The sequence below is a fragment of the Nilaparvata lugens genome, chromosome 3 (genome assembly GCF_014356525.2).
Source record: "Nilaparvata lugens isolate BPH chromosome 3, ASM1435652v1, whole genome shotgun sequence".
NCBI lineage: Eukaryota > Metazoa > Arthropoda > Insecta > Hemiptera > Delphacidae > Nilaparvata > Nilaparvata lugens.
In genome coordinates this window covers 32,561,131-32,585,812 of record NC_052506.1, presented here as the reverse complement: position 1 = coordinate 32,585,812, position 24,682 = coordinate 32,561,131, and the positions used below count along the sequence as shown (strand labels likewise).

Here is a 24,682-nt window from a genome sequence, read left to right as displayed (position 1 = left end):
CTGATCAAAAAATAATTATTATTGTAGAATGCTGTTTGAGAACTCATTGTTTAGTGTGTTGACTAATAATTCAATAAGTACTACGATTATTATTTTTGTTGAAAGTAGAATTCTGTTATGAGGCTCCAATTATTTGAGTTATAGTTTATTGCTCTCCTCTATTATTTATCAGCTGCCCGCAAACTGTTGTAAAAATGAGAATAGTTACTTGGAATTGCCTTCGTCTCAATTAAACTAAGTAAGTCTTTTTTTATTTTTTGATATAGGTAAGGGCTCGTTGTATGCTCTCTTGAGCTCAAAGTTCTGCAATGAATCGTGGACTCTTCTTGTTCTACATTCTTTTACATTTACAGATTTATATTATACCTCTCCATAAGACGTCTTGTAGAAGAAATGGTCCACAGTGATTTTTTCAACTCTACACTTAGATCGTTGAATTTTATTGTTTCTTCATCAGAATTTTTGTTAAGATTTCCGGAAGTACGTTCTGTCAGATGTTTCACATCAATGAAACTATCATTATTGAGCTCGAAGACTTTGTATGGTATACCCGTCTTTTTGGCTGTTCGTACCAGAACTATATATTACTGTTTTTGTCTGGTACGTAAATTGGTCCAGATTTCAAGGATCTTTTTATTTGTCTCTCTATTACTGAATGAACTGAGTCTCCTTCATTTTGAGTGTGCCCAGTGACTAAATATTTGTGAGTGATGGTTTTAATATTCCAATTTGCAACAGCATACATGAGTGCAGCAATTAAGTACTTATTTTTTTGTTGTCCACAACAATTATCAGAATATAGGACAATCTCTAAATCATCTGATTTTGATGCCTCTGCTTTCATCTCCAGATATTTCAATATACATGTTGCTATTTCAATAGCTCCTCTTTTTCCTTGCCCCTCATGCCACATTAAACAGTACACTTCTCCTTGTCCTTTCTCTTCTAGATCACATACTGTGAAATTATAGGTCGAAAGTTTTGATTTATAGTAGGAAGAACTAACGTCCCCTCTTGAAGTTGTGAGTGCAGCTTGCAGATCAAAACACGCAACTTTGAATTCATCACTTACCATTTTCTTGTCCTTTTCTTTTTCTTCTCTACTCAACCGTTTTTCCTCTAGGTGTAATGTATAACTGGTTTCTTGTTGCTTCTTTTCTTCTTCATTGGAGTTTTTGTATGCTTCACACTTTTGGCATTGATCTTTTTTCGGGGTAAAAAAATTAATGTTAAATTCATAATTGAAAATTCTGGTGTACATTGTAATATTGGCAAATGGTTTTCCATTCTTTACACACTCCCCTTCATAGTCTCTGTGTAACTGAGCTATAGACTTGCCTCCCTCAATGTAATTTTTCTCACTATGAGCTCGAATATAATGGCTTTCAATTGTTGGAATAGAGGAAATGTGAGCTCGAACTCCTTCGTTAATCTCTTGTGGTAAAGTTTTGTGGTTAATGTGTTTACCACGCATGTCATTGCCAAGAAAATCTCCATGCTGTATCTTTTCAATTACCGTACGAATGCACCGCTGACTAATATCTAATGTAGACATAAAAAATGTTTTACAGACTCTCAACTTGTCGCCATTCTTTTTCATGTAAAATGCATTATTATTAATACGATTTGTTTTACCTTCATTTTGAGTTGGATATCTGTACATCAGAGCTACTTTCTGCATAGAAATGAAGTTTCTCTGTAAAGTTATATCAGAGCCCAATAACTATTGGAAATACTCAATCTTTCATCTTCACTGAACTTTCCACTACAATATATATAGCTTTTTTTTCATTCTCAATAAAAAAAATAGAAATCAGGTTAAGGGTAAAAATTGATTTATTGTTAAAGAGCTCATTAAATTGTCTGGAGTAAATTTTATTTGTAAAACGATATACAGTCTTTTTGTTTACAGTTTTTTTACTGACATTTTGTTACTCGTGATCCTCAGCAGACACTGAACTGTCACTTTCAGCTTCCCGAAGAGCTTCTTCTTGAAGAGCTTCTAGGCCATAATAGTAGTGTTGGTAAATTTGAGGAACATATTTAGTAGCCAAACATTTCACGTCTTCAAGTTTCTTTGTCTTCATTGGTACTGGTTTAGTGTACAAAAGAGGTACATCTGAAAGATTTATAGCTCCGACATCAATGTTTTCCACAAAACCTGTGAAAACTTCTTCACCCATTTCCATTTTATGAGTCTTAGAGACATGGATTGTAGTGCCTTCATAGCGAAAAAGTTTGTACTTACTTATTTGGAAGACAGAATGTTCATTTTTAATTTTCTTTTCAAAGGTGACAAGTGATCCGCTTGGTTTTTTACCATAGATTGTAAGACATTGACAACCGCAAACTTAGACCTTTTTGAAGCTTGTTGGACAAGGGAATACCATTGCTCTGGTATATAAACATATTCCTTCTGTCTTTTTGCCTTTTCAATGTTAGAAAAAGTCCTGTCACGTGGCAGAAAAGAGTGACCGGGCTCAGGAAAGTGCATCTGAATAGTTTCAAAGCGGCCAGTAGCTGCAACGCATGACAAAAACATCAAAAGAAGTTTGTTTTTATTTTGTCCGCTACAGTTGTCAGCGAACAAGAATAAATGTTTGACATCCGGACTAATGTAGTTATCAAAGTAGTGTTGGAGGAAAGAGACAGTTTCATTACCCCCTTTCTTTGCAGTTGTTTCATCAAGCATGAACATTTTTGACGTGCCATCTTTGGCTAATGTGAAGCATTGGTTAAAAAACCAAACCTGCCTTGAATAGAAAATTTCACCCACAGGGAGGACAGGTAGAGGCAGGTTTGGTTGATAGTCAAAACAAAGAGTTTCTACAGTAGGATCCTCCTTCGCTATGGTTCTTTTTTCTTTCAAGTCCTCATAAAACTTATCTGCTTTCATTAGGTGCAATGTCTTCTCACGCTCCAACTGTTTTTTCCTATCGTCATCAGTTTCATTTTGAATTTGAATTGCTAGCTTGTCACACACATCTCAAACGTCGGTTTTAGGTGTTCCAAATGAAAGATTGAAACGAGTATTAAAAATGTGTTGGTAATACTCATAAGAAATATTAGGTTTGCATTTTTCCCCATTCTGTATCTTTTGGTAAGTATCAGGTTCATACTTTTGTAGGTAAAGCTCGTGCATTTTACTTACATTGAGGTCAGATGATAAATATTTTCTGGAGGACTCCCGCCTAGAGTATTGACTGATTGATTAGGAAACGATTTTATGTGTTCTTTTACCTGATCGATAAGATATTCAGGTTTTTTGTTAGCCCTAGATCCTTGTGACTTGCCTCGCTTGTGATTGCATAATCGGCCTGCACGGGCCTTCCCAATACCATGAAGGCCACAAAAAGCCATTTTGCATAGATGCACTCGCTTATTTTTGAACCTGTAGTATTTAAGGAAAGTAAAATAAAAATCTTCTTGCTGCTGCACATTATTTCTTTATTTAGCTGGTTACTTCTAGACATTTCAACAGCAAGTGACAAGGAACCGAGCATAGACGTATCGAGCAGAGAGCATAGAGTACCTGACTGTGTTTCAGGTTAGCCAACAAAACAAATACATAACAATTCTCCTCCCTTATTTGAGGTGTTATACTTATACATTATGAATAAATACTCCTTATTCTTAAACAAAATCATTAACCTTTCAATACTTTTCAAATAGCAGTACTCTAGAAATGACAGCGCAATACAAGAAATAAAGTACCAATCCAGGTTACAACAAAATAGAAATCAAATTTACAAATCAAAATACAAACTCAATTACTGTTCAATTACAAGTTCAATTACAAATCAATAGAAATCAATTATTGCAAATCTGCAAATCAAATAACTCCAATACAAATCAATCAAATCAGTTGACAAAATATAAATCAATTATAAATCAGTTGACAGCTTTCTGTTTTCTGTCTTACAATTCAAATCTTTTGACAGGCTTTCGGTTCTCATCGACCTTCTCAAAATAGGAATAGGTTCAGGAGACCTTAACTTCGGTACTTCTCCCGGTTCAATAGGTTTAGGTACTATCACCTCCGGAGGTGTTACAAACTCATTACCTTGAATACCTTTTAACAATTCATCCAAATTCAAATTATTATCAACAATTGGTACATTTTCCTGTTCATCAAATTTCCTCATTTGGTTTACATGCCTTTTCCAAATTAGATTATCTTCAGTTTTACAATGAAAGTTACAGGAGACACTTGATCAATAATTTTTCCTTTTATCCATGTACTTTTATTCTTATTGTAATTTCTAACATAAACAATGTCATCAATCGAGAAATTTATTTTGTTACAAGTCCTAGCCGGGATTTCAGATTTCAATACCTTTTGTGCTAGTACAATAGGTTTGATTCGGTCAAGTCTAGTTAACAATCTACGTCCTACATGTAATCCAGCAGGAGAAACTCCAGTAGTACAATGCGGAGTATTCCTGTATTCTAATAAAAATTTAGAAATAGCTTGTTTCACGTTTGACATTTCCTTTGACAAAACTTCTATCTTATTCTTAAATGTTTTTACAGCGTTTTCCGCTGCTCCATTCGAGGCTGGATGGAATGGTGCGGTTTTATAGTGACTTATACCATTTCTAAGTACAAATTTTTGAAATTCATCAGCCTTAAAACAAGTAGCATTATCACTCACAAGTATCAATGGAATACCCCAATTTGCAAAGTACACTCTCAACAAATCTATAGTACAATCGGTTGTTAAGCTAGAGGCTTCCATAACATCTAACCATTTGAAATAAGCATCGGTGATCAATAAGTAATATTTTCCTTTTATTGGACCACAATGATCAATATGGATTCTATGGCCGGGCGCAGCAGTCCACTTCCATGCCGAACACCATAAGGTAATCGATTGAACGAGGGCAAATCAAATATAAACGGGATTTTATTTTGAAATGAAAATTATTTATTGATAAATGAATGACAAATACAAATTACTTTTCTACATAGTCTCCTGCTTTAAAAATACATTTTTCCCAGTGAGCGGGAAGGTTTTTTATCCCAGCATGTAGAAGGAAGCTGATTGCGTCACGAGCCAATTGCGCACGAACTCCTTCACGCCCTCGTCATCTTCAAATCTTTGCCCTCCTAGAGCTTCTTTAAGCGGCCCAAACAAATGAAAATCGCAGGGCGATAGGTCTGGACTGTAGGGAGGATGTTCCAGTTGAGTCCAGTGCATTTCTTTCAGTTTTGAGACGGTTAGAGCTGCAGTATGGGGCCTTGCGTTGTCGTGAAGGAGGATAACCTTTCGAATCGATTAGTCTCGTCTTTTGCGATGATATGCATCCCTCACCTTGGTCAGCAGCTCGCAGTAGTAAGCAGCATTAATTGTGCGTCGCTCGTGCAAAAAATCAATGAGCAAAATGCCTCTCTGGTCGAAGAAGATGGTTGAAAGGACCTTGCCAGCTGACAGTCGAGTCTTGGCTTTCACAGGGGCTGCCTCCCCTTTCCTCCGCCACTCCATACTGGCTTGTTTTGACTCCGGAGTGTAGTGGTGGACCCACGTCTCGTCACAGGTGACGATCCGACTCAGAAATGTCTTTCCTACTTCCGTGAACCTTGCTGCATTTCTCTGACAGATCCTTGAAAAATTTCCGTCGCTGGAACTCCTTCAGAAGCAAGAAATTTTATAATAATACTTTGCACAGTGGAAGGGTGCACTTGTTGCTCCGACATCGTGATTGTAACTGAAAAACTGGCTGGAAGTGTGGGACGACTGGCTCTCAGCACTCATAGTGACCCCACCTAAGCGTACTAGCAGCGCGGTCCCAGTCCTACCAACGGTAGACGCTCAGGAACAAAAATCCCGTTTATATTTGATTTGCCTGATACATGAATAATCCCTTATGAGTGGATATAGTTACCAATTTTTTTGACTTTTCATCTAGTTCTATTTGTTGATATGCTTTTGATAAATCCAGTTTACTAAATTTTTTACCACCTCTTAAAGCTACAAAAAGATCATCAACTCTAGGAATTGGATGTCGATCAATCATTAACATTTTATTTATGGTGACTTTGTAATCACCACATAACCTAATTGACCCATCTGGTTTCATCAATGGCACAATAGGTGTACCATATTCACTAGATTCTACAAGCGTCAGAATATTTTCATTAACAAGTCTATTTATTTCAAGTTCAACCTTATCCTTAATTGCATATGGTATTGGCCTTGGTTTACAAAATATTGGTCGTGCATCATCTTTGAGATGTAACTCAAATTTACGTTTAGTATAACTTACTTTCCTAATTTGTTGGAAAAAACTACTGGGTAATCCTTTATTACCTTTTCTAGCTCCAATTCATTATCATTTACTTGATTCAAACCTTGAATTGTTGGTTTACAATGACTATTCAATTGACCTAAGTCTATCTTAAGAGCTTGCAACCAAGAACGTCCTAATATTGGTGAAACATTTCTTTCATCTTTATTAGATTTCATAACATACAATTGCAAACTTTTTTCTTTACAATTCTTGTTGATTGCACAATTTACATGAACTACTCCTACCGGTTCAATAGGATCACCTACATAGCTATGAAATACTTCATCAGTTGGTTTCAATTTCACAGTCAAGTCCGGGAATTGTTTTATAAAATCAGAATAACATATTGCACTAATGCCAGAACCAGTATCCACTTCAAAATTGATAGGGTTACTTTTGACAATTAATTTCATTTCAATAGGCTTTACATAATTAATTGACTTCTCAATTCGTAGATTATTCATATAAGCAATATCAAGACAGTTGAATTCTTCAGTTAAAGTTTTAGATTGAGATACAATAGAATCAGATTCAACATAATTGTTTTGCTTACCTGAAGTTTTTCTTACCTTGCATACATTTTTTTAATGACCTTGCTTACCGCATACATGGCATTTATAGTTTCGAAAATGGCAATTTTTACTCAAATGATTTGCTTTTCCACAACAGTAGCATTTTTTCCATTGCCCTGGATCTCCTTTAGTTGTGGAAAATTGCGGATTCGCCGTAAGGTTAGGTCTGCTAGGTTTACTTGAATTTGTTTTTTGTTGTAATTAATTTTTGTACTAGTTGCATTCAATTCAGCTACACCACTAAGAGTTGTTTCAAGAGAAATAGACAGTTCAATGCATCTTTTATAAGTAAGATCAGGTTCACTTAATAAACGTTTTTTAATACCAGTATTTCTGATTCCCCATACGATTTGATCACGCAAAGCCGACTCCAAGTTATTCCCAAACCCACAGTTCATGGACAGTTTTTTTTTCAAATTAGCTATATACTGTACAATAGTTTCGTCATCTTTTTGAAGGCGTTCTTTAAATTTGTAATGTTCAGTGATTTCACTTGGTCTGGGTTGAAGGTGATTAGACATGAGTTCAACCAGTTCTGCATAACTTTTTGACAAAGGCAAAGCAGGTGTGCACAAGACTTTGAACAGGCCATAACCCTCCGTGCCAATTGAGGTCAATAGAATAGGGACTTTTTTAGCCTCAGTAATATCATTTGCAGAAAAATACAAGGAAAGTCGTTTGTGCCAATTTGACCAGTTCTCTTTTAAATCAAATTCATAAACCCTCCCTATCGTCCCTGTGACGACTATTCTATCTGTACCACCAGCTTTAGCAGGATTTTCCATCATTCTATAATTTGTCCACTATACTTACGTAAACTATACTTACAATGTCACTTATAATATCCCTTTGATAATTTTTACGTTCACTTTTTCCTCATTATCTGTTATCCTCGTCGCCATTGTAGTATTATAAAACTCTTCTTGAAGTAAAATAAAACTCTTCTTGCTGCTGCTCATTATTTCTTTATTTAGCTGGTTACTTCTAGACATTTCAACAGCAAGTGACAAGGAACCGAGCATAGATGTATCGAGCAGAGAGCATAGAGTACCTGACTGTGTTTCAAGTTAGCCAACAAAACAAATACATAACAGAGCCATATAAAATATTTAAATGTTGCATTTCTTTTATGTGTCACATCATCGGAATCATCATCACTCAAAGACAAACAGTCATTATTGTCACTGTTAACTGAGGTAGGCTTATCTTTCTTACATGTTTGCCGTGCAACTGGTTTCAGTTTTATAAGACCTGAGAGGTAAGCATCTTGAACATTTTTCTCAGATAAGTCGTTAAAATTTTTTAGAATATCTGCTTTTTCGTTTTCAGAAAGTTGATCTGTACACTTTCGTGAGCATGAACAGGTCTTTGAAACCCTTGGAGGGACAACAGTTCTTTTTTTATTAATGTATTGCTTACCTTGATTGCGGTTAACCTTTGTAACATTTTTAACCCACTTTTCAATGTTTCGTTTCCTTTTCCTCCTTTTTGCAGTTCCATTATCTTGTTCAAAATTAGAATCCGGATCGGAATCAGTATTGTCTATTTCACTGAATACACTACTCACATCACTATCCATTGTTAAAATAAAGTTACCACTCACAACCACATTAACCACGACTCATTAACAACACAATAAGTAAAGTGTCTGTAGGCGGCGAACATAACCTCTCAACTGTCGGAGAAAGCATGAGTGGATGCTTTGTCTGAGGATGAAAACAAGACAAGTGCTTACTTTCTGGTTTTCATTCTCAACTCTTAACGCGGTTATGTTTATAGCACCCCTGGTGGCAAAACGAATGACTAAATCAACATAGTTCATATTGTGTCCACTAGATACCGACTCCTGCTATAGAAATCCATAATAAAACGACATTGTGAAAAAATGTCACTCTTAGCCTGTTTTCATTCTCAGCCCTTCAATTTTGTCGACACTTAACTCCACAAGGCTGTCTCATTCTTCGTTGAGGAACTTCTACTCCTTTATTCAATGTTTTATACAATTTCCCACTATTCCTCAAACGTTTAGCCCTATTTAGTTGCCATCGAGCAGTGTTTGCCTTCCTTTTTCTACTTTTTCTCTATTGTATTTCAGTAGTTGAATCACTGTCAGAAGAAATTAAAGAATTTTGTACCAGTGACCTACCTGTATTACTGTCATTGCTAATGCTACTTGAATCAGAGTTACCCTCATAGTTAGGATCCTCATCTGAGTTGTCACAGTCACTTTCTGATGAAGCAATAGTTTTTTCTTCCATTGCTGTTACTAGCGGTGTTGAAGTCTGCTGTTCTGATTTGTCAAGTTGTCCATCTTGATTATCAATAACAATATCCTGTGATGTATTTGGTTGTGCATGCAGGATGAAATCGGCTATTTCTTCCTCATGATCTAGAATCTGTGATAGGTCCATTGAGAATAATAATTTTTCAGCAGAAGTCATTGAATTTTTCTCTTCATGTTCAACTAGCAGTTCGGCATTGGCACACGGGAGTTGCCCATCCTCATTCATGTCCCATGCAATCACAATAAAATAATATATATAGTAATAATTGTAATAATTACTGTGATACCCCTGAGAAAAAAAGTCAGAGTTTTTTTAATAATAACAGTAACCCTGCCCTGATATTCTACACTTGTGTTCGGACGTTATATGAATGTTCCCCTTTGTTGTCTGGCATTGTGTGGTGGAGGGGGCAATTGAAGGGTGATGCGTATAGCATAATTGTGCCAGTTGTTGTTTGCGAGCCAATCGAACAGCTCACTTCTCGTAATGTCGATTTTTGCAAAGTAATCTATTGATTTATTGTGATTTATTACAAGTGTTGTCTCATCTCGTATCGTGATCTGGACCCGGGATCCTAGAAGCAAGGAGGATTTGGACATGAAGGTAGGCCCATGTTATTGTGCACTTAGCCATTTAAATTGTTCAACTTGCTACCCAACGCCAGACAACCCCAAAAAGTTCTCAATGTAATTGATACAGTCCACAAACCAGAGTGCTGTTTGAGCCAGCCTCTGTCGAATAAACATGGTCCAACCATCCGGATTGATTTGTTAATCAAATTTGAATAGGACATAAGTTTGAAATATTGTCTAATAGGTTTGTCGTTTTTATGCCTATTTTATTCTTGGTTTCTCTGTGTATATGGCTTGTTTTTGAGGTCGTAGATGAATATACGCTTTCTTTGTGGTATTCTTAAGAAATTTGGGCTCAATTTAAGTTGGAAATTGAGTAGAACAAGTAATATTTTCGTAAATAATTGTGTCGTAGTTTAATTGCATAAGATTGTTGCATTGGCGCCACAAGGCTGGACTGGCAAGTTTGTGTCAATAAGTAGAGAAAGACTTATACATCATCTAGCTGTAACAGTAACTGGAACTGTTATTTTTTTCAAAGGATACTTGCAGTTATTTGCATTGATTATTGTTGTTACTTCGTTATTAAGAGCAGTTATTGTTTGTTCCAATGAGTATCGATATGGTACTATTAGCCTTGTAACCAATCATTCTCTACCAAGCATAAGTTGAAGTGCTGGCTAGGCGTGTATGATTAGATAAGCTAGCCATTGTTCATTCCATTGTGTCACCTGCTCTCGTGTTTTCCCTCTTATTCTTGTTTGGTTCTTTGTCTCACTCTCTCTCTCTCAATGAGTGCTCACTGTTATTGCCTCACTATGGGTGTTATCGAAGACTTGACGTTTCAAAGAGATGCATTAATTTGTAAAATAAAACTGATTAATGAAATTGCTGAAGCTGTTGAAAAGGATCCGAAAAATATAAAACGAAGATTTTATTGAAAGTTATGGGTGAGCATATCAATCACCACCTGGTGGAGTTCAATGATATAATAGATAAGATGCATAGCTACCATAACAAACAAAATCCTCGATTGGAAACAACTGAACTTGAAATGCTGATGAGTGAATTTGATGAGTTTTATTTCAATGTCAAGGCTATTCTCGAAACCTTACCATCCACTCAAACAAATTTGAATATTAGTTCTTCCAATGTAGCTTCTTCACCTACAACTGGAAATATCTTGACAGTTGCCCTACCTGAGCTTCCTTTAATGACTTTTGACGGCTATTTGAAAATTTGGAGTCAATTTAAAGATTTATTTGAAGCCACGGTTCATAATAATGGTCAAATTGCTGACATACAAAAACATATGTATCTTCGGTCTGTACTGAGAGGTGATGCACTGTCAGTCATTTCTGTAGTCCCATTGACAAGTGATCATTATGCTGAGGCATGGAAATTATTATTGAATTGCTACAATGACTCTTACAAGCTGACTGACGCATACTTGCAAGCAATTTTTGATATGCCAGCAGTTAATAAGCAACCAGACTCGCTACGAGAATTCATCACTCATTTAGCTGAGTATATTGCAGCACTAAAACCAATTGGTCATTCAGTTATTGACTGGTCGATTCCGTTATTTTATTATCTGTCTTATGTAAAAAACTGACTGAAGAATTGAGAGAGAAGTGGCAGAGACTGCTAAGAAATGGAGCAGTATCCGATTTGAAAAACTTCCAAAAATTTTTGAATCATGAAGCTCTTATTTTAGAGGCTACTAAATCCACTGATTTATTGGGGTCATCTACATCGTCAGAAGCCTCCTCACGTAATTAGTTTGGGAAATCAAAACCCACTATGGGAAATTACAAAGCTTCAGCTATGATTGTTAAATCGAAATCGGACGAGCTGAAATGTATTGAATGTAATAATTCTCATGAACTGGAAAATTGTAAAGTGTTCTTGAATCTCAAACTGTCTGATAATAGAATCCGTGGAGGTAGTGAAGAAATGGGAGCTTTGTGTGGTTGTCCTAGTAACTAGATTATTACATGAAGTTTGTAACGTATCAAAATCTGATGGGCAAATAAAATCCCTACTTGAAAGAAATTTATAGGTCTAAAGTGGAATAATAGTCTAGTATTGCCAAATGCGATAACGTTTTTAAAGATTAGATAATATCAGGTATCATGGCTAAATTTAGAACAGCTGAATAGAAATAGAAATAATTTGCCACTTATATATAATATTATATAAAGTATTGAAAATTTGAGGTTAGGTGTAAAATATCTATTGATCGGCGACATAATGATCGATTGAGTCACATAACGTAAAATCTAGCCAGATACCTTGGCAGAAATTTATTGTAACTAAATGGTATGCAACTAGAGGAACTAAAAAAGCACATGGCTAATTGTTATAAAGTGAGAAACAACCTATAAACATTAGAAAATTGTATTGCATGTAAAAAATGTACTAAAAACCCAAAATAAAAATAAAGTTATGTATTAAGGAAGTAGGAGGTACGTAGGCGCATGTATACTGTAACAAATTTGCATGAACCAATCAAATGGTAGTAATCGATGGGCGGCAATAGTGAGCCGATTCAAATGTATTTATATATATTTCTAGAAATGATAAGATTTTGTAAATGTTTACTGTTCAGTTTATGTATTGGATATGGCTCGAGGGCAGATAAAATATCAGATAGGTGACATAAGTAATAATTTAATAGATTGGCACAAACTATTTGAACCTTTAAATGGCGTAGTAGCAAATTATTCAAATTTTAAGTAAATTTGCAAGTCGGAAATGGAAATTGTGAAAAGAAAAGTAGAACTTGCCCACTTGCCTGCCAACCACTACCATGGAATGTCACCAAAATTTATAGAGCACAATATCTCTTACTTGATATTTTATTTGATTTCGTTCTTGTTTCATTGTATATTTTGTTGCTCTATATATTTTCTATATTGATCTGACTTTGAGATTATTCGTTTGATATATGTATCAAATTTTTCATGGTGTACCATTCATTTTATTCCCCAATACCATAGGATACAAATTATATATATATATATATATATATATATATATAATATATATGGCTCTCTTAAAGGAAAGTAACCTACTCCCTCTTCACTGGAAGCTTGGTCGAATAACGAAGATATTCCCTGGACAGGATGGAGTTGTGAGAGTGGTGGAGGTACAGACTGCAAAGGGAAGTCTAACTAGGGCTGTCAATAGGGTATGTCTCCTCCCTATTGATGAAGATTAGGCCTTATTGAAGGGAACTTCAATAAGTTTAGTGGTTAGTTTTTTTTTGTTTCTTGTTTTACATGTGGGAAAGGTTCCCAAGTTGCATCTTTTCTTGTTTTTATCTATATTGGTTGTATATAGTCATTATTTCTCGTCCCACCCTCTCCTTTCCGTGGGCCTCCTACTCCTTTTGTATAAGTCTCCTCAATGGCCCCTGAGGAGTGAAGATATTTTTTTTCCTAGTTTCCCTAGTACGGTTCGTTATAGGTGGTTTTTGTTTTTTTCTTATTGGAAGTTCTTCCAAGGTGGGCGGAATGTTCAGACATTATATGAATGTTCCCCTTTGTTGTCTGGCGTTGTGTGGTGGAGGGGGCAATTGAAGGGTGATGCGTATAGCATAATTCTGCCAGTTGTTGTTTGCGAGCCAATCGAACAGCTCACTTCTTGTAATGTCGATTTTTGCAAAGTAATCTATTGATTTATTGTTATTTATTACAAGTGTTGTCTCATCTCGTATCGTGATCTGGACCCGGGATCCTAGATGCAAGGAGGATTTGGACATGAAGGTAGGCCCATGTTATTGTGCACTTAGCCATTTAAATTGTTCAACTTGCTACCCAACGCCAGACAACCCCAAAAAGTTCTCGATGTAATTGATACAGTCCACAAACCAGAGTGCTGTTTGAGCCAGCCTCTGTCGAATAAACAACTTGAATATAATATGAATGGAAGAAGATGATGTTTTCTTAATCCATGACAAACTTTATATAGATAAAACTGTATAAATTAACTCGCCAGAGTGAGTAAATTGAAAAAGTTTTTTTCTCTGTAAGAATAAATGCAAGGTGGTGATCAATCCTAGTGAATAATATGAATGATTGTAGTTATCAAAAATAAATTTGAAACAAATTGACTGGGTACATCCAATGTGTGTGTGTTTTCACTTACTGATCGAAGGTAGCCGTTTCAAAGTCCCATATAATGTTCCCATTGAAGTAATGAAAAGTAGATTCTTCTTTACCTGAGTTACATCGTTTAGTTCTGCATTGTCCCACCAGATCACATAAGCATATGCATATCAACAGTCGATTGTAACGGCTAGTAATGAGTGGAAGGAGAAAAGTGGGCTGGCATGGGAGTATGGAAGGAGAGTGTCAGTCTTTAGAACCGGTTTTTTATAGCTGCAACTGGCAGCCTGCCAGGCTTTCAAATCATTTCTGAGGAAGCCTCAACAATAATATTGCAAGCTCACCAAAGGCCAATTAGTGGCCTATTATAAAAGACAAACAATAATTTCATTCCTTTGTGACATGTAGCTTTATGCTCTGACAACTCTAGAGCTGAATTATGGATATATATAATTTCTATTTTTCCATAATCTGTTGATATGAGAAGTTCTTTAATATGATAAGGAGAAGAAAAGGAGGATGATAAGAATAATGGGAAAAATAAGAAGAAAATATTATTTGATGATCATGAGTAGAAAAGAGTAGGAGGAGTGATGATGGGATATGACAGATAAGGAGAAGAAAGATAAGAAAAAGAAGAACTTCTGATCATTTTCTTTCCCTCTTGTACTTATTTTCCTTCTTCTCACTTCTTCTTCCACTATTATTCTCAGCTCTTCATCTTCTTCTCGTTCTCTTCCTCTTCCTCTTCCATTCTCATCTTCATTTTCTTCTTCTTCTCCTTATTATTTTTCTGCTATTTCTTTGTTTCTTTTTCTTTTCCTCCTCTTCCTCCTCCTCCTAGAAGAGAAAGAATAATAAGAAGACAAGAAGAAATAGCAGAAGAAGAATAAGATGGAGATGAATAAAATGAAGATAAAAATGGAGGAGGAGGAGCTGAAGGAAGAGGAGGAGAAGGAGAAGAAGAAGTAGTAGAAGAAGAAGAAGAAGAATAAGAAGAAGAGGAAGGAAAAGAAGAAGAAGAAGAAGAAGAAGAAGAAGAAGGGGAAGAAGGAGGAGATGGAGTAGGAGGAAGAGTGAGTGTTAACTATTGTTATATTCTTATTGTTGAAGTTAAACTAACAATTTCTTCCAGGTTTCAGACTGGACAGACAACCAGTCCTCTTTTGAAAAAACATGTTCTATCCAAAAATTGTTTTTGTTCAAAAAAAGATCTGGTAAGCTCTGTTATGAAATACAGTCGAATCTCTGAAAAAGTCTCTCTTTGTTTTTGGGGACCCAGGAGAACATAAGAATGTTCACACATATCAGGTCACGTCTCTCATCATTATCATCATCAGTCTCATCACCCTTAAACAAACCATGACGTGGGCATCATCCCCAGCGGAAAAAATTCTCACCAAAATATTAGATTAATAGAGTTTTTGATGTGAGATTTGAAGTTATAAAATAAAATCATGTTAACCATTCTCTTAGTGCCACAGGTTTATGCAGTCTAGTAATTTCAAATTATATTCTAAATCTGTACATGAACTGAATCACATCAAAATATCAAAAGTTGAATTCCATAAATTTTAGTACAACCCCTCCACATTCCCCAACCGCAAAGATTGGGCCCGGGCTAGGGACCGGCTTGTGGCTGTGTTACGTATATACATATATTACAATTCATATAATAATTAATCATTTCTCATCCATATAAATTTGATATGTACATTTTTAGTGCTACATACATTTTTTAAGTATAATGCATATACTGTATTACAATTTATATGACAACTTATTTTAACCCTAGAAAGCTAATCTATCTAAAAATGACATTAAAGCTAATCTATCATAAAAATCACGACTTGGTGGAAAAATGATTGAAACAAGCGTTTCTAGATACAAGTTCAAACTATAATTAACACTAATCGGTTATTCATATCAATACAAACAAGTAAGGTTGATATATGATGTATTACAAGTCCTGGGCACAGTCAACACAGCACTTTGCCCGATGCTCTGCACAGATTGGTTTGCTGCAGCGGCAGCAGCATTTCTCAGTCATTCTCCTCTTCTTTGATGGACATATCCCACATATGGTTTGTGGAATGTTTTGAGGAAGGTTTTGGGCCCTGTCTGGCATTGGAACTTTCAAAATATTGGCGATAGATTCTCTGAGTTTCCGGGTCAAAGTTGGGCACTTTATTCGCTCTTTCAGCCAGGGTTCAATGAGGCTGTAGTGAATCTCCATTGCAAATTTTCTTCTTGACAGTGGTTTTTGTCCCCTTTTCAGAAAATTTGTCACATATATGACATATGAATTCACTAGAATAATGTTCAGGATTCCATAGAATACACACAGAGGCCACCGTTTAGTCTTACAACTACAGGAAATCTGGTGACACATTTGGTCTAATGTGTCAACTGCTCCTTTTGTAGCATTATAGGTCTGGATTATTTGGGGTTTTTTGGAGTGTTGATCAATCACTGGTTTCTCATGACATGTTGATAGAAGTAAAACCACTTTAGAGTTCTTAACCTTGTAAGAAACCATAGTTTTTGGCATATCAAAACAAAACATACTTGTCCCTATGGCTCTTCCCTTGGGATTTTTCATTTCAGGAGGGATTTCTCGCTTGTCTTTTCTCAGTGTGCCTACTATAGTGAGTTTGTATGGATCATCCAAGAGTGAGGTTGCAAGTGGAACAGACGTGAACCAGTTATATTTCGATTGGATCCATGACAAGTCGTTGATAACTTCTTCACAAAAAACTCAGCTTGAGGTAAACCTTCTGTGGACATTGTTTTTCCAGTATATGGTATAGCATCAATCATGTACTTTGTGGCATTGTCGCACATTAAAACTAACGTTATGCCATATTTGTCTGGTTTGTTTGGAATGTACATCCTAAATTTACATCTTCCACGAAATGCAAGTAGTTGCTCATCAATAGTAAGGAATGAGCCAGGTTTGTATGAACTTTTGCAAGCAGTAATAAATAATTCCCAAATTTCCCTTATTGGTGCGAAATTGTCTGTTTCCCTCCTTTCAGCTCTGGTAGCAGAATCATCAAAACGTAAGCACTCTAACAGGAAGTCAAATCGATCACAGCTCATGGTTGCATGATATCTCTCACCACTGATCTGTGGGTTAAACATTTCAGAAGATGGAAGGTGACTGTCTTTTTGAGCAGCTGAAAGTATCAGCAACCCTAACAGAGCATCAAACTCACTATCACTCATAGCAGCAACGGTTTTCCTAGGAGGGTTATAATTTGCACTTTTTTCTTTGATTTTCAAATTAGTGTAATGCACAATTTTGGTTTTTATTTCATGAGTTAGAAAATGTCTGAAAACTTCCACTGGTATTAGCTTGTTTCTAGCAGTATCAGTGCATCCAGGTGATATGTGAATAATATTTCTAGCTGCTGAAGATCTATTCATATGTGTTGTTGGTTTGTTTGTCCAACGATGTCCATCTTTCCCTCGAAGACTAACTTTGTTGCAAACTACCAAGTGTGGATCAGCTGTTGATGTTGAGGGCCTTTCTTCTCTGTTATGAGGCAAACCATGTTGTTTGGCGATTGTGATAGGTTGACTTACAGATGAAGATGTGTTTGCAGGAATTGAGATTATTGGTTGTATTGCAGCAGGTGAGTGAGAAACAACAGTATTTACTTCAGCAGTCTTCTTCTTCTCTGGTGGAAGAGGTTCTTCCTCATCTGATTCAAAAATCCCTGGCCTTCCTTGGTCTGCAACAGGATTGTAGTCCGGGTCGTTATCAGTGTCATCACTATTCATAACATCATCATGTTCAATTTGGTGCAATTCATCATCTGATTCAGAATCAATGTTTGATTCATCACTTGTACTACTCTCTTGAAAATATTTATTAATTTCACTTTCATTGAGATTCTGATTCATTTTTAAAACTTATTTAGCACTAAAACTACCAAAAAAACAAAATATTATCAGTTTTCAATGAAAAACAATACATTGTACTTTTTAAAAAAAACCGAACAGCTAAGCTAATCTATCGTGATTTCTACGAGCGTCTTGAGACTGAGCGAAACTAGCTTCTCATAACACAGTACACCGATGACTGACCGATAGATGCATGCCAGATAGGCACAGAACCGGTTGGGCGAGTCCATCATGCTAGACAGAGGGGAGTACCACATGAATAACCAAACGCGCTCGTGAATTTCACGATAGATTAGCTTTCTAGGGTTAATTCAAATTTATGTAATTTATTCTTATATGTTCATTTCTAGTGCTACCTTTTCTATGAATATACAAATATAACAATATTACAATAATTTATATAATAATTAATCAATTCCAATTCATTCAAAATTTGATATGTACATCTTTAGTGCTACTTGTTTACATACATGCATAATATATTACAATTTACATGATAACTTATTAATTCAAATTTATAAAATTCTCATAATATGTTCATTTCTAATGCTACTTGTTTTATGTATATACATTTACTACAATTTATACAGGAACTTGAGTAATTCAAATTAACAAATTTTGGCGGGTGCATTTTTAGTCCTGCTTGTTCTACTTCTCCATATATTACAATTTTCCCAATTCCTAACTAATCATGACAAACTTCCCTTTCTTTGATATAATATTACTTTCTTATGATATAATTCAAGTCATGTATATACATATATTACAATGAACGTCTATTTATTTATTTCACTATTTATACAATTTTTACATGCTGTAGACCTACATTTCTAATGTTGCAGCAACAGACATCTGATTTCAGATGAGAACATTTTCAAATTGTGTAGGCCCTACCCAGGGATGAGCTGTAAATCTAACAGGGTAGAGTTAGGCTAAAGCTGGATGACACCCAATTACCCCGCCCTCTCCTGAGGGTCGAAACTTTACAACGGTTGTAACCAAATAATGAAAATGTTCCAATCATAGATGCCAAAGCCTCGAATATTTTGCAAAACTTTCACTTTTTCAATGGATGACTTCTTACAGAATGATGTTACCCACCGACACTGCTTGAAAATCAATACTCTGAAGAGCAATTTCAAGGTGAACATGTTGTGTTGTTGACACTCATCATTAATATCTGAAAAATCGAGTTTCTTGATTGTGATTTTCATTAGTCGTGCAACTGCACTATTTCGAGAAATTTTCGGGAAGACATTATTCTTGAATGAGATTTTTTTGAAAAAAAAGCCTTGTACATTTTCAATGAGTGGCTGACTATTTCATTGAAAGCTCTCGATGGTGCTTTCAACCCACCTCCTTCTTGCAGTCTCATACTAGAAAACGTCCTATTCATAATTAAAAGTTCTTCAGTGCTAGATAGATTGGAGTTCATATCATATTGTGAGTTGAGACATTTTTCACAAACGTATTTCCGATAGCATCTGTAAGCCAAGTACCCAGCAAAATACGTTTGTGAACAGCTCTCTAATGTGGTTGCTTCAAAGTTGTCTATTCCTGGGAGGCTCCTGGATGTCTCATTAGTTTCGGAGCATGAAGAAGATTCATTGGAAGATTCAGTTGACATAGTTTCCACTGACTGAACATCTTCTATAGTTTCTGGAACTATTCCTTCCATCTTTTCATTTTGGTGAATGATAAGTATCTCATCTTCATCCAAAGTATAACTTGATGTCCTAGGTGGCTCCATCAAATACTTCAAATTGAATAGTCTCAGAGATCCTCTAAAAACCCAAACTGTTGGATTCCTATTCCATCCACCCCTTTGTCTAATTGACGAGAATAAGTTCTCGATTGGGTCCTGATTCAATCGAGAAGTGAGTAGGTATTCCACTCCCTCAGCATCGATTAGAGACACCACTGAATTTATTGTCAACAAAAATCCTTCAAAGCATGGTGGCCTCTTTTTTTGCATTGACTTTTTCGAATTTTTGGAATATCCCTAATGATGTCTTCAAAATACTGTTTACATGAAAATTGTCTTTGCTTAGAGCAGAATTGTCTGGATTTCTCGAAAATTTCTTCTTACTGTTAAGGGCATCAAAGAGGGAATTCATGTGCACAATAAATTCAGCTGTATCCAATGCTGTCTCACTTCTCAATTGACCAGTTGCTACCACAGTTTTCAAAGCAGCTGCTGTTGTATGACTGAAAATTTGTGTTGCAAGCAAAACCTTCATTTTTTGGAAACTGTTCAGCCAGATATGACTTGGTGTCAACTGGTGAGCAGCTCTCGTTGACCCACTGCTGGAATCAATTGCATACATCTCCTCGATGTCTCTGAATGATATAACTCTGTTATCCATTATAAAATCATTTGTGAGGAGGTTGTTTCGAACTGATTTCACAAGATGAGGAACATCGAAAAGTGCATGGACAACTCGTCCTCCACTCATTTCAAAATATGGCCATGCAGGACTTACTCCAAGCTGCTTGTATGCACTACGATTAGTGGTACACTGGTCACAAACAACTGCTCTAACATCAAGACCTGAATTTTCGAGAAACGTTTCACAATCAAGCAACAGAGTTTTAGTTTTATCCCCTGACAGTCCTTTCTCAGTTATGAAATAACCAACTGGTAACTTCCATTGATAATAGAGGCCCCGAATCATAAAAACTGTTGCTTGCTTGCCTAAATGACAATCACGGCCATAATTTCCTATATCTTGATATCCAAGTTTGTTGAGTACTCCAAGGCCTGTTTGATAGCCATATCATCAAACATAAGAACACATGACTTTTCTTTTGATGACATGCCCCGAGCCTTCACTCTGATCCTCCCCATTAGATCTTTGTTGAAACCAGTTCTATAGAAGTTTTTCTCAGATATCCAAGCTTTTAACCTAGCTCCGCAGTGCAGGCTGGTTGCTTGGCTGAATCTGACTAGGCGCTGGGACAGCAAATAATAGCAGCGTTGGTGGGAATGCGAGCGGCTGCAGTAACATCTTCCACCCAGCAATGGTCGGCTTAGTTCCGCCTAGCAGACAGACGAGAGAACAAACCAGTCGGTTATTTGATCCCTCCAGCCAGGCTCAGCGAAGCAGCCGAGACAATAGAACAATTGAGTGGCGGTCTTATTCGCGTTCATCAGCAGTTTTCTTTCTCACGATTATTTTGATTTTTGTGTGTCAATAATAACTCCAGTCACCAGTAAAAAGTACCCAGAAACGTGGTGTACTACCATATTAATGACTTTTCTTGATGATTTTTAATTATTCAAAAACATTGTTGACATTCTGAGCCTTTAGGCTAAACTTGGGGTCGCTGAGAACGAATCTGCAATCAGAATTTCTCTATCACGAAAAATAACGAAAAAAATCGAGCTGTTGAGCTTCCGGCAACCATTAACAGTCATCCTGCAATGCGGCCGAAACACTTCCAAGCCAGACACCCATCTCGAATGACAACAACGCCAAGCTGTAAGAAACCATCCTGCACTGCGGCGCTAGGTTTATAGTGCTGATGCCTGGAAAAATCATAATTTGTTTGAGAAACTTATAGGCTGCAGGAGAAACCAAATAGAGAGTTGTGCTGATCATCTTCTCCTTTTTCGACCATGGTTGATTTTTTTATGCTTCTGCATTCTCCACACGATAGCAGCTTCTTCACTTTGGAGGGGGAAATTCAACAAAGAAAGAAGAAGACTTACAAAGTTGCTCGAGAAAAATAAAGATAAATTAGATTAGATAGAACATTTCTGTATGAATGTTATTATAATTTCTTCTTTCGTAATGAATTTTTTATGCTTCAGTACTCCAGAGTGAAGCTCGGTCTGCGATATTATTATTGTAATTGACTAATGGACTAGTTGACCGAGCGAAGTGAGGTCTAAGATTCAAGTCGACGGTTTTGCATTTCTTAACCCTTCACTGCACAACTTTTTATTTTCCAACGAAAAAAATATATGTGTAGCAACTTAGCCATTCAAACATAGGAAAAATATTTAAAAAAATCAAACTCACCAATTTAATCCCCTGCAGTCCAAAAAAGTGGTTTGGGTCCCACAAGGAACATTGTGCATCAACAGAAGTGGTGGGTGACCATTGATATGGTGGTATCAGTGAATTCAAGTCATGGTGTTTCAATGTTTTATTTAGCATAAATTTGCAAATGATATTGTCCAAATCAATCCTCTCAATAGGTAATTTTAAATTTCTATATTAAATCATTATGAACTATAAGATAATAGATAAAAATAATGTTTTTGAAATTAAATTGAATAGGTACCAATAATAAATTTTGAATCACTTCGCATTGCTGAATGGATGAGCTATATACAATTTATCCACATCCTAATTCTTGTGATAAATAGTGAAGCAGTTCTTTTGCTTATGTAGGCACAAGAAAACATCACATTTAGTGCATTTTGAGTGTGTCTTTGCACTACATCCTGGTAGTTTGCAGCATTGACGGTTTTCGGAAAATTCAGGCCAATGTGCAATTTGGTCAAGCCTGACGTCCTTTGGTGGAGCTGGAGCAGTTGGACCTTTCTTTTTTTTCAATTGAATTTGCTCCTCAACTTCACTACTACGTGGTCTCCCTCGAGATGTAGTAATAGGCAGTCCAGACTTGCACAATCCAACAGCAACCTCTTTTCGAAATTCTGCAAGACCTTTGGTACATTTCACTTGAGAGCACCTCCTGTACAGCAACTACGAATTCACTAAGGTCAAATCCAGAAGATGTTGGAATAGTCTGAAGTACCACTTCTTGCTTCGCATTTTGTTCCTATATCTCCCAATCAAACTGTCTAGAAGATCCACTCCCCCCCATGTGGCGGTTGTATACTTTGACAATTACTTGACGTTCTATGTCAACTGATACATGATTCTTCCTATCGAATCTTCTCACCTTTGATACAGGTCCCTTACCAACAAATGAAGAGGCTAATGAGACTGTTTTATTGTCCTTCCAGCCAACAGCAGTTATTTCCACTCCTTCATAAATGGTTGAACATTCTTCGGAAAAACCTCTAGCTTTTTTATTCATATCTTTTTCATTGGACAATAACACCCCTGGAAATCTGTTACATCGAAAAGTGCCCAGACTGTGGATCTCTCTCTTCTCAAGTTCTGCTAGGAGAGGAAGAGTGGTGTAGTAATTGTCAAAGTACAGCTTGTAATGACAGTTTCTTGGTATATCCCTCACAAGTCTCATTACAATGTTGGCACACGCTCCCAAGTCTGGCTCTCCCAATTGTGCACGGAGCAGAGGATCATTTTCCAAACCACTATATATCTCTGCTTTATAAGCAAAGCCACTGACACCAGCAAGTATGAACAGTTTGTAACCCCATTTGTGTGGTTTTCCAGGCATGTACATTTTCAAAAAGTGTCTTGCTTTTGTTGCACACATCTGTTCATCAATAGACAGTGATTCCTCAAGTGGTACCTCTGAGAACTTCACATTCAAGTGATCCAATATTGGCCTGATCTTATGGAGCCGATCATGGCCAACAACATTGGGTGCAACAGCCGTCTCATTGTTGTTGAAGTGCAGGTATCTACGTATACTTTCAAACAATTCCACAGGCATAGTATCAATGATTAGCTGGTTACCAAGAACATCATTCCAGTAATTCCTTGTGTTTGGAACATGAATAAGTGACATCATAACACAGATTCCAATATATTTGTTTAGTTCATGTTTGGAGAGGATGAATGCCTTATTTGGGTCCATTTGTAAGCTATATCTATGAGTCTCATCACATATATTTTGAATAAGTTCTTCTGTGAAAAAAAAATTGAAAAATTGTAAAGGTGTTTCAAGTTTCATGATTTCATCTGGTAAGGTGGTGTTGCCAGTGAATTCTATGTCATCCATGGACCTTTGAAGTTTTGAATGCTTCCATGTAATATTTTTTGAATTGATTGAACTTGATGTTGATGGTGGCTGATCAGTAGCGGTTGGTAGTGACTGATTAGTACTGGCTGGTTGTGGTTTTCTTGTAGGCCTAGGCAATTTGGGGTTGAAACTAAGTACAGAAGATGTAGATGGTAAACCTTGGGGAGTTGTTGTGGATAAATAATTGCTCTTCCTCTTCTTACCTACTCTTGAACCAGAAGATGTTGATGCTTCTTGATTTGTAGGCTCATCATCATGATCCCCATGACCAATTGAATTTTCATTTATGGGAGCTTGTTCAGGGAAATGAGCTAAATGTTCTTCAATTAATTGTAGTTCATTTCCAGAGTGATCCCTATCTCTAGCTGTTGAATCAATCTCATCATCAGAAAGTTCTAGTTCCAATTCATCAGAACTAGTGTATGGTATGGCCATAATAAGTTCTAATTCTGACAGTAACTGTTCATCATTCAATATATCCATGATTAAAACTAAAAAATACTAGGCCTAATCGATAATTGAGAAATCACAACAATTTCCATGAAATAACACAAATAACATTCACAATCCTGTCACGTAGTTTCACAAAAAAAAGTTCACAAAACATAACCTCACTTATGATTCAGTGGGAGGCCAGTTGGACACTGGGTATGAGAAGGTACAAACCGTTTTCTTGTTTGCTTCACTGGAAATACTGATATTATATTGGAAAAAATAGTTCGAAACTGTGAAAATAATCCTATAATATCAGAATTAATTTTACAGTATAGGTAAATATCGTAATAAACATGATTTATATAGTTTGAAGATCAGTCATTTTGTGGGATTGGCTAGAACTATAACAGCTGTGAAGAATGTTGTTTTTCTTGGATACTACTGCATTCTAGTGGTTATTAGTTGAACTAACATCATAACTGGCTTTGTGGCTGTAGAGAGACACCATGCAGAATGAGATATTTTCAATTGTCAACCTTTCTTGAGAATGAAACTGGTATGGGTCTTGTGGGACCCACCGTGCAGTGAAGTGTTTGAATG

The 24,682-nt window shown here is 36.3% G+C and overlaps 2 protein-coding genes across 2 annotated transcripts in view; one reads left to right on the top strand and one right to left on the bottom strand.

Annotated features, from left to right (window-relative positions):
* LOC111044988 (solute carrier family 35 member E2A) overlaps positions 1–24,682 on the top strand; it is a 116,847-nt gene that overhangs the window by 57,531 nt on the left and 34,634 nt on the right. The gene's annotated exons all lie outside the window — the stretch shown is intronic.
* Positions 22,532–23,338, bottom strand: LOC120350212 (piggyBac transposable element-derived protein 4-like). Its single transcript, XM_039422769.1, has one exon. The coding sequence runs from the start codon at positions 23,336–23,338 to the stop codon at positions 22,532–22,534; it is 807 nt and encodes a 268-aa protein (XP_039278703.1).